Below are 12,362 nucleotides of genomic sequence, written 5' to 3' on the forward strand. Positions count from 1 at the left end.
CACGCACACACACACACACACACACACACACACACACACACACTCATAAACTGTGTGTGGTATAAGAGCATTACGGACACTCATGCCCTTAAGTGACGACTTTGGGTTTAGACGTCACATTATAATCCGCTAAACAAGCTTAAAAAGAAAACAGTTTGACCTTTACAGAAAAAAAAAAACACACACACAACAGGAAACAAACTCAGAACGGGAAACCCACACATCATCGTGGTATCCTGAATTCTTTCAATTATCCTTAAACGATGCATTGTTATGGAAGTCCATTTTGCACAAAATAATCCCAATCATAATTGTAAGTAGACAGAGCAGTTTTATTTGACGAACAATCTTTTTGTCTCTCCCTCTCTATCTGAGTAGCTTACCGAGAACCACCACTTCCAATGGGAGCAGAACGCAAACGATAAAGAATATGAAGAAGACAGAGGAAAGAAGAGGGGGAGGGGTGGAGTTGGAGGAAACTTGTACAGCTGTATATTGAGCGAGAATAAGGAAGCAGGGTGTGTATAGGTTAGTGGGGGAGGAGTGAAAATTCGATTTCTCGGGGTGACAGACAATAATACGCCCTGCGCCCTTCCGACTTCCACAGTCTCCGGTCATCGGAGTGACAACTGGGTTCTCCGCACACTGCACTGAGCACTGGTATCTAAGCTCTGGCATATTCCTTCTTCGTTGAGGATCCAACCAAGATAAGACAATGGACTTTTCTTATCTTAACACTCTTGCTGTGTGAATGCACCTCTTTAGACGTCTGGATGGTACTCTGTTGGTAGAGCCAACATCCACTTCTGGAGGAAAAGCACGACTCGGTATTACCCTTTCTCGTCATCTGATATCGGCCTTTTAAAGGACGAAAAAGGTAAGCTCGTTACGTTTTACCAACTTGAGATGGCCAATTATACTTCCGCAAGATTTACCGTAAAACTGACCAGCAGTAGGTATCATCCATAACGTTGGGATCCTAAAATGCATCAGTACAGTTAGTTTCGCTCTTCTTATTGCTGTTATTGGCGATAGTTTAACACTTTTCACTCTCATATTATTGTAGGACCTAGATATTATATTTATGCTTCTTATTGTTTTCATATGTCTTTTAAATTAACTTCAATACTTTACAATACAATCTCTTTTAATAATGATGAAGTCGCTGACAATGATAGTAACCATAGTGACGATAATGACATCTCACATCTAGCCATAAGTGTCATAGCTGCTATTGCAATGTATCATTCTATTTTCGTTATCGTTATCATTATCCTTATTATATTCGTCAGTGATGAAGTTTTCTATTCTGAAATTGTAACTTTGTATTTTATTTCAAATATGTTTTCGTATGTATTCTATATACATATATATTTGCAACTGTAACCGTCGTTTACTTCTCATCATCTTCACTATGTTCGTTTTCTCTTGACTACTCAGGAAAATGGAACAAACAATGATCTTACTTAATCATGGTACAATGTATTGTAATATAATATGAATGCAAAAAGCTATCGTCTATAAGCAAAACGCTTGAAGATACGACAGCCTTGAAAAAACACGTATTAAGCATACATTTGATTTAATTTGGATTAAATTGATTTGATTTGATTTATTCACAAAATGCACATACATATATTATACACAAACACAGTATAGTTGAACATGGAATATGTTATTATACATTTAGTGTGGATCGTAATAATTATCAAGTTATAAAAAGCTTGACTGGGAGGTCCAATATAGGGATAACTTTATAGGAATTGTTGATTCATGTCTTCTATTTTCCGACTCTTTCCCGTGCATGTCTATGGAAGCCGGAATGTTTAAACCCTAGAATTATGTCGCATTCACATTATCACTCCCATGTCAAAATTGCTACTAGAGCAACAGTTACTGCTAGTGTGCAGCATGTGGTTACTTGTTCTCATTTTATCATACACATAAAATTATGTGAGAAGAATCTTCTGTACCACCGAGTATTAATAGTCATTCTCTTTTGTTTATACTTTAGTTTGGTCTTTAGTTGTACCCGTGCTCTTAATCCTGTTCTCCACACTAGGCTTTTGTTGGGACCTACACTCAACAAGCTTTGCTTTTAGTTCCATCGTATTTCTCTTTGCATTGTTTTACTTTGATTGAAAATGACACATCGACCGCTATGTACTATATGTTTGTATTTCTATTTCTTTTTGTATATATCCAAGCTGAACATTCTGTATTATTACATTGTGTTATATTTTATGTATTTTCCATTGAGAAAATACGAAAATAAAATTGAAATTGAAATTGAAATTAAAATAGTTTTGTACATAAACATTCAACATTAACACCATGTGTACTTCATAAAAAAAAAACAAACAAACATGGTAGTCCACTTTTCTAGCGCCACATTGCGATGATAACAAAGGATTATTTTAGGAACAAGAAAGTAAGATGTGTGCCTGGATGAGTGTGGTGAGTGCTGGTGTAGGTGAACGTGCTCAGTAAAGCGAGTGGTACGAGGTGCCTTTTTCAATAACTAAACTTAAGTGTGTTAAGTGAATATGGTTTATTGTGAAGAGTCTCACGGAGTCTCACAGAAATCAACCAGTCGCCATTATTCGACATGATGTGCTTTTTCATGTTTGCTTTGAAAGAAGAAAGTGATATACATGATTTATATTTACATGATATATTTGTGCGGGCAGGGAATTCCATACATCTGGTCCCGTGGTTTCGGATAGCTCTATGGGCGAGCTTGGAGTCACTTAAAGGGTTGTTTAAATGAAATTCGTTGTGATAGCGAGTATAAAATAAGAATGTACACTATAATTTTGGATGAATGTATCTTAAAAGAAAGGTAGTAATTTTTTGATGTGTACTTGAACATAAAAAAATAGCAGGTGTGAAGATCGTTTACTTTCAGGGTTTTGAATTGTTTGAATAAAGGATGAGTACGAATTAGATAGGCAGAATATGTACAAATTCGGATGGCCTCGATAAATGAAATAAAGAATCAATTTCAGATGTGTAACGGTTACCCCATACAATATCACCGTAATTAATATGTGGCAAAACAAAGAACGTTATTAGTCAAAGTGACTTCCAACTTACAAAGAATTCCAATCGCTTTTGAAATCGAGGTACAAACTTATTTTTTGAACGTGTTCGTTTTTTGAACGTTTTCATTCCAAGTAACAATGTTAATACTAATAATCTCAACTATCAGACAGCGATCCATGTCACTTCACTGGCAAACATCAATGCTTTTAATGCTTTAATAACCGGAATACAAATCAAAAGCACCTCTCTCAACTCATCTCAACATAACAGTACATTCTGTTCTCTATAGCACTCAGCTGATGAAAATATAGGGAGGGAGGGGTGGGGTTGTGCGGGGGGGGGGGGGGGGGAGAGGGATCATGCTCTGTCTCACCACTGTCAGGTGACATTCTCAAGATTAATAATTTCGAAAGAGTAACAAATGCAACCTTGCTGTCCCTCGGATAGACCTGTCAAAGAAAGTGTATCGCCCAATGACTCCACGCCTATAATGAACGAGACTGATATTGATATATATATTCGTGTCCTAGATAGGTGTCCACGTTTGTATAAACAATATGTTTTTTATGTCCACCAGTGAGAAAACTGGGAATATGGATGAGTTGGCTTGTTTTTGTTGTTGTTGTTGTTGCAGTTGCTGTTGTGTTATTTTTCTCTTCAGTTTGCTCTGAAGGTTTGTTTTGCTACTTATGTTATCGATCAGTTATTTACAAAGTCAGAAAACACTGCGTCAATAGCTGACATGCTGCAGTGGTCGAGAAACGCCGCCGCTTTTGAAATGCGTGGGCATAAATTCATTATCTGTGTTAAAAAAAACCCACAAACTTCACACAATAACATATAGGCCTAATCATACAACACAAACAAAAACACACACTCACACTCCCATCCACACACACACACACACACACACACACACATACACTTTTTTGAATTTTTAAATGATATTCTTTATTTAAATTCCATTCGATATCAGGCCCATGTTAACGATGAAGTTAATATGAACGAAGATAAGCAGCAGATAAGAACACACACACACGCGCGCGCGCGCGCACACATATACACACACAATCAAGCAAACAAATCTTAGTACTTTCAGGGAAGGAAACATGAAAACAACATTTTCAGTGCGTTTTGGCATGATGCCGTTATTGTCATAATATACTGTTGACGTGAAACACAGCAATGCCAGTATGAATGTAGATTCCACACAAATTGAAAAAAAAAAAGTTATATGCTCCATATATATAAGTATAGACAAAGTAGAGAAGTAATGTATTTTCAAGTCCAACCACACCAAAATTTCGACGCATGCATACATCTTCTACTGGGTCGACATGAAGTATGATGATAAAAACACAATATGTTATTCATCAACACGCGGACTACAAACATCATTTATAATGCATGCATAGGCGAGAACATCTTTCATATCCCTTACACTCAAATAAATATATGGTTATTACCATCAGTGCATGGATCGAGAAAGGCCACATTTCGTTAACATAGTATAAAAACACACGCACACACACACACACACACACACACACACACACACACACACACACACACACACACACAGAGACAGAGGCAAAGGTAATGATGATGCGTTTGTGCAATCAATAAATCTTTTGAGAGTCTTCAAAAAAGGCAGATTTAGCTCCCGCGTTTGTGGGCCGCAGCAGCCTGTTAATTTATGATCTGTTATTTGGCGCCATGTGGGCGAGAGGCGGGGAAAATCATAAACAATTTGATTTGATGGTGCGGTCTACTTGAGCCCCAAACTGTGTCTTTTCATCGCTGCTTTGCATTAACGAGAGAGACGTCTACCTGTTTTTAAAGGGACGGAGAGAACGCAGTCACAGATACAGAACCTGACGATGACTTTTATGGGTGTAATTATCATGATGGCACGAAAATCACTACATGGTCATTTTTTTTTTTCTTTCTACTCCGCTCTAATAATGGCACCACAGTATTTGGCATCAATACATGTATTTTTTAAATGCGAGCAAAAGAATAATAATAATAACAATAATAATAAATCATTTATTAAGCGCAGAAACTATGTCTATATATTCTACTGCGTTTCAAGAGCTCTTTAATTCCTATGTTGCACAATGCTGCATGGGAAGTACAAAAAGAAATAGGTCCATGCTAAAACAAAAAAGTTTTCACTTTTGATTTAAAACTGTCTAAAGTCTGACATTTCCGAATGTCTAATGGTAATCTATTCCACAACCTAGGGGCTGCACAAGAAAATGATTGGTCACCTAAGGTAACTTTTGTTTTGATTAGGGGTATCTGCAATATCAATCTATCATTAACTGCGGAGATTATGGCTATGAGTCTGAGATTTACAGTTCAATAATTCACTGATATAACTAGGGGCCTGACCATTCAGAGCTTTAAACCAGCATCAATATCTTGAAATTAATTAATAACAACACAAAATCAGTCCTCTGTGCTTTTTTTTTAAAAGGGTGTGGCTAGTAACTGATCAGTGGGAATCAGTGGGAATGCTGGGGGATGATTGTTCCAATCCTTGTGGGATTATTTGAGAGTACATTTGTTGTGTGAAAATATTATGTGCTTCAGAATGGTCTGATATTCAAGCAATGTGCAGTTCAATGTTTCCAGGTTAGCATGCCTGTACAGTGACGGGGCGATCGTTAACGGGCCGAGTGGCCGACAAACACTGACTAGCATGGTTGTGTAAATCGATTTTATTCAATCAATTCACAAGTACGTGACACTTTGAATATGTCATAATTCTGTTGATATCAATAGTTATTATTCAAAGTAGTATAACACGTAAACTAATTATAAGAAGCGTCAGAAACTTTGATTATAGCTAGAAACACTACACAACACCTTGATCATATAGAGTTATCCGACGTTCTAACACTGAAGAGAGACAGAAAAAGAGAGATTTCGAGTGAAAATACCAAATGATTTTATTCTTCATTATACAGGGTTGAAATATTCACATACTGCTTTGAAGTAATGTGCCACAAAATGACACCATGCAAAAAGGAACATGGGACCAGCATCTAAAAATAAAAATTGCCCGCAAACAGGCACACATATAAACATGAAACACACATATCAGTACCTATGATAAAATCATGTACAAAATAATGTCACTCTTACACTGTGACTCTTCGAAATCCTTTTTTTTTTTTGACACACATAATCTCGCAAAACGGGGACATGATATAGTTTGCTCAATACATACACACACACACACACACACGAAATACATACATGCATGGCATACCGTAATGCATTTGAGATATAATAGAGAAAGACTCCAACCTAATAAAGAAGGAATAGACACATACGCTCAGTCTTGTACGAAGTCTGTTAGTGTGAGTGATGCTCCATCTGTCCATGCACCACAGAGTTTGTTGTCTATTCACTTGCCCCGAGCACAATGGCCCCGCCCCCATCTGCCGTGCTTAATCTTACAGTAGCGCTTTAATTAAAGGCAGTCAAGGCATAACATGTATGTATATTTTTTTCTTGCAATTTTCCCATGACCAGCAGTTCGATTCCCCTTGATATTATGTCTTGACCTCAAAACAGCATGCCTCAGACTGTACATTGATTGAGCAGATTGAAAAACAACATTATTTGTCTTTTCAGATCGTTTGAAGCTGTTGGATAGATTTATAGGAAACCACTCTTAAATTTGTATATTGATAATTTCCTTTAGATGTCTCACTATTTATACCTGGATATGGAATTTAGACGTGGAATTGCTTTGGTGAAATTTGAAACTTTAGTCACCAAATTGCTTGGGCATAACTTTTAGCAAATGAAAAATCACATTTGAAAATACGTAGTGCAGATACACATGCCTCTCAAAAAAAAAAAAAAAAAAGAATCGCTAAAACAGAGTAATTGGACCTATCGTCCCTGAATGTATTTTAGGGTGTGGTGTTTTTGTTTTTTTTTTAGTTTGTTTGCAAGGAATATAATCTATCATGTGTTCTGCTCTCAATTTCAACAAGTAAAATTACAAGATGCTTCATACTATCAGCTATATGTTAATAACTGCGATATAAATACATATACATATACGTTGTATATATATATATTTTTTTTTTTTTTGGGGGGGGGGGAATTGCGCGACCTCCCAATTCGTTGAGATACTTTCATAATTCATAATTACAGGTCCTATCATGCCATTGAAAATATCCAATACTGACAATACATGATTAATTCATCATGTACCATGGCTAACCGTTGTACATGATAAAAAAACAAACACCCTGACAGAATACAGAAACAATGTTAAAAACATGGAAGGCGTTTCTTGTAAAATAAATACTCGTTGAAATCAAATTTTAAGCGATACCATGGGGCTTTAAACATTGCCGAAAGAGCCTGTTGGGGTCCGTCGCAAATGACAACTGCAGAAATGACAAAAACAAGCCAGGAAACACCTAGGACACGACACACTAAATAGGAAGGGGAGAAAAGAATAAAACATATTCCAATTGTACGCCAGGGGTCGGAGACCTGGAAACATCCGTCTGAATGTACGTCTATGATACAGACTGTACACAGAAGCGATGAAAAATCGCTGGGAGTGTGCATAAATGGCAGAAAGAACATGTGTTTTAAGAGTTTAAGAGTTTGGATACAATATATATATATATATATATATATATATATATATATATATATATATTATTATTATTATTATTATTATTTATGTAAAATCACGCAGTAGAACTTGTTTATTTCATAGCTATTGCTTCGAAATAACAAAACTCTCTGTTTTGTTTTTTGTTTTTTAGTTAGAAACATAATTTTTCAGCATGCAACCTCACCCCGCATTGTAAATAGAGCCACTGAAAAACGTGAATTTTGCATATAAAGAGTGTGTATACTGATGGTACCGTGTCAAGATCTTCATACTGAAAGCAGAAGATGATATTATTTCCATTACAACTATCGTTTAACAAGGGACTCTCCTCACAAAAGCATGCAACTGGAACTGATTTCGATGTTTTACACTCCGTTTGGGTCTTACATGATAATTAGAAAATATGAAAGCGTAATACAGGGACTATACACTTTGACACATTCTGTTTCGTTACATGATATACCAGATGTTAATGAACAGATGTGAGAGTTATCATCTGTCGAGTACTATACATATTATTAGAAGTATAGGCAGTTTAGCGAATCGGGCGGAGGGGAGATTCCTCCTTTAATGCTCTCTCGAATTGTTTGCCTATTTATTCCTGCGTGTCTCTCACTCATCTCTCATACCCCAGTCGGATCTCTCTGGTAGCGTATACCGCCAGCTGTTCTCCCCCTCCATTTTCAAACCTGCCAGGCCCTGGGATACCAGTCATCGAGGAAGATGTACGTTTGTCCTTACCTCGTCCTCGGTGTCGCTCAGCTGTTCGTCTTGAGCGTGCTATTCTTCGTCGTGATGGCTGAAATGTGGCAGGGTAAGTAGTAACATTCATTCATTTTCATTTTCACTTTCCATTTCCAAAGACTCTATTACATTTGTATTAATGTCAAAATAATAACGTAATGTAACACAGTATCACAAAGAAAGCTTCTTGTTTCATTAATGACTTGAAACGAAAATTGAGGGCTGCTAAAGAGCAAACTAATGCTCTCCCCTCATGTACTTACTGTACATTAGTACAGTACATTATAAAAGAAAAGAAAATAGAAAATAAATACGCATAAAGTTAATCAACCAGTGCAGAAATACACTTGTCATTATACCGGTGACAATGAGTATTATGGCGCGCGCGCACATACACACATACACTCTCACATGGAGGAAGAACAAAAGAAAACAACAAAAGAGAGTCACAGTGAAGAATAATGAGGGAAAGAAAGCTAATTTTAGAATTAAGAGAGAAAGGGTATGACTGAGTGCAACCCAGGTCAGTATATTCTCGATGCAAGGCGAAAAAGGAACAATTCCGAGTCAGATAAGCCAGTCACGGGGTATGTTATGAATGAATGGAAAAAAAAAAATTCTTGAAATTTCTGCAAAATAATTTAGTACTGGGAGAACTTTTTTTTTTTGGATCAAAGGAAAATCCATGATTTAGGGCTATCATGAATACACTTTTATTCAATAGGGAAGAGATGTCGAATAAAGGGGCAAATGGTATATTCATCTCTTTAGTGGGAGGGGTATTTGTGAATGTTCTTATTTTTTTCAACATATTTTCCAAACTAGATTAAGAAAATGAGGCCCCAATATTAAGCTCGGCTTACTATACTGGGGATCCTCCTGTATGGTACTTTGATTTTTTCTTCCTCTTATCATATCTCTGTTCTCTGTCACAACGATTTCTTTGATTATTTGTACCATGCAGAAACAATAAAATGAAATGAATGAATTATCATGTTAACAGTGTAAAACTTGGCCCGAGTGATAATACAAATCCCCGACTTTCTACTCTCGAAAAACAACTCATCGGTATGAGAACATTTCGAAGCTGTACATACACAAAGTGTCCTTTTTTGTAAAAGAAGCTCCAGTTAGTCTGAATAAATGCTCGCTGTTCTTCTTTCTCTCTCGCTCTCTCTGTAGGAGTGTATGTGTGTATGTGTGTGTGTGTGAGTGTGTGTTTTTACGAGACTCGATTCCGTAGTCTCCTCTCCACTCATGAAACGCGCAGTCTGCTACGTCGTGGAGGACAAATACATGAGAATAATTATCCCTTAATATAAATCGCCCTAGCGGGAACTGCGAAACATGGTATGTATAATTATGGATATGTGAAATATACTGTATTTTTTTTTTTCTATCAATCATTATTTGGCAGTCCTTGTGCACATTATTGATACCTGATATCTGCAACGAGTGTTGCTGTGAGGAGTTATTAGTGTGCAAACACTATACAATCGATCTTTCTTATGTCTCCAGATAACATACAGCAGTACCATCGCATTCTTTCTCCCCTTTCCCTGTTTGTCACACTCAAACGCGCACATACACACACATACATATTCTCTCTTTCTGTCCCCTCCAAAGTAACTGTAGTACACGAGGAAAGAGTAACGTGATGCCATTATCTGCATGCATGTAAACAATATAAATCCTCACTAGATTAAAAGAAAAAATATGGTAACATTGTGATGATAAAAATGTTTCAGTCTGGTTTTTTATGTGTGTGTGTTTTTTTTTCTTTTATTCAATTTCTGATCATGCACCTCTGATCATTTCTCTGTGAAAGCTTGTACCTCAGGAAGAAAAAAAAAAAGACGAAATTCTAGAGTAAGATATAGCTGATGTCAATCCAATTCTGAACGGTTCAAGGAGTTTAAAGGGGAAACTCGATCTTGTTTTTCAATCTTGTTTTGATAATACCCCCGGGAAGCAAACGTGTGCTAACAGAAAGAAGTTTGACTATAGAATCGGTCGAAAATATACACACACGCACACGCACACACACACGCACACGCACATTGATGCTATATATTATATACATATATATATATATATATATATATATATATATATATATATATATATATATATATATATATATATATATATATATAGTGGAAGAATTCATCTAAAAGGATTTATGTTCAAGTCAATCACAGAAAGTAATCACCAATCGGTCTATTATACGTCATTTACATTTGGAATGGGAACAAACCCCATTGCTATAAAGGTTAAAAAAGATCTTATTTTTATTCATTCCTGATGAAATTTTCACCTTTTATTCTAGATCACCGGCGTCGATTTGAATTAATTCTAATAAAGACTGGCATATAATCCTACAAGCCCCCTTTCCCATCCCCCAACCACCACCCCCGCGGAAATTGATCTGACTATACAGGTGTTGTCACTCAGAAATGGCAAGATTCGTTTTTTTAAAAGGTCAAAGGAATCCTCTTCGCTGTATACAACAATTTCATAAAGATGGGAACCATATTATCGTGGCGGAAAGGTTGTTTCGGAGATGATCAGTGACATACAAAAAGTTACTTGCAAAGATTACAAAAAAAAAAAAACGGACTGCTGGGAAGAAAAATCAAGACTGTTCTAATTTCATCCTGCTACAGTCGGAGATCAATACTAATTAAATTTTCGTGATTGATGTTTGAGCCTTAGGTTTCTCACTGGTTCGTAAAAAACAACAACAACAACAACAGCAAGAGAATAGGAATCAACCCTTTGATTGTCTTTTTTCCCACGTAAACACAGATTTTTTTTTCGAGTAACCGTATACATACTAAGATGATATTACAGTACTTATTTTTTATCTCGTCACACACACACAGATGTTTGCGGCTGTTCAATATTCAGCTACGTTCCTTGATGCAAGTGTGGCAAAACTATACCTTTCTGTCGCGCTATAACATGTGAATACTATCACTTTGAACAACTCCTTTTATTGGAATATTCCTTCCTCCTGTACAACCACCACCACGACCACCACCAGGTCCACTTGCACACGTAAAGCGTCATCATTCTCAGGTTTGGATCCGAGGCCAGTTTGGTCCCTTGAAACTCGTTGCAGATGTCTGGGACTTTCGGGCTGCTTTCTCCGCGTCGTTAGATTAATCGCGCGCATTAGCGGGTCACGAGGTCACGCCCTCGACATTGATCCGGGCTCCTGACTTTGCTATTTCTGCCAAATGTGTAGCTTCTGGCATCATGCTCCTTCCGGTTTTTTGGTTTTGTCCCTTTTTCTCCTCCTTCTCTTCCTTAACTCAACTATACAAAAGCGACAACGACAACCCACGTTCTCCCGTTCACGATCGCGGCCGACGAGTAGGTAACGACAGCCAAATCGGTTATCGACATGTCATTGACAGCCTTTCAAATTTTGTCATGGAATCGCTGGTAAAGCGCTCTTCGTGAGTGGCAGGAGGAACAGAAAACCAACGTGGACAATAATGCGAGAGTTTTCTATTCCCCTTTATGTGAGGGAAAGCGTTATCTAAAACAATTTGCATTATCGTCATTCTCCAGATAAAAACAGAAAACAAAACATGAAAATAAAACAAAACAAAACAAAAACAAAACAAACAATTATGACCTTTATGTATACGATAAAAAAAAAATAGAGAGTTCCGGAAGATGTCGTTTTTCTAGCCTAATAAAAGAGGAATAAAAATGACTTGCTGGACACCTCGTTAAGAAAGCATTGGGGAATGATTACCCTGTACATGTGTCACTAACAACTCAAAGAAATGTGTATTTTATTTATTTATTTTTATTTTTCTTTTTCTTTGTATGACACTCTTTCAATATTTTCTTTATTTTGCTATTCTACATTGACGTCACGAACTCTTGTAATATGCACATC

At 36.8% G+C, this 12,362-nt stretch overlaps 1 protein-coding gene across 1 annotated transcript in view; it reads left to right on the top strand.

Annotated features, from left to right (window-relative positions):
- The window catches only part of LOC140232077 (uncharacterized), a 46,341-nt gene that overhangs the window by 14,001 nt on the left and 19,978 nt on the right, over positions 1–12,362 (top strand). Inside the window, exon 6 of the mRNA XM_072312229.1 lies at positions 8,399–8,516. Coding sequence (XP_072168330.1) covers positions 8,399–8,516 — 118 coding nt within the window. The remainder of the gene's footprint in view (positions 1–8,398; positions 8,517–12,362) is intronic.

This window comes from Diadema setosum, chromosome 8, assembly GCF_964275005.1.
Source record: "Diadema setosum chromosome 8, eeDiaSeto1, whole genome shotgun sequence".
Taxonomy (NCBI): domain Eukaryota; kingdom Metazoa; phylum Echinodermata; class Echinoidea; order Diadematoida; family Diadematidae; genus Diadema; species Diadema setosum.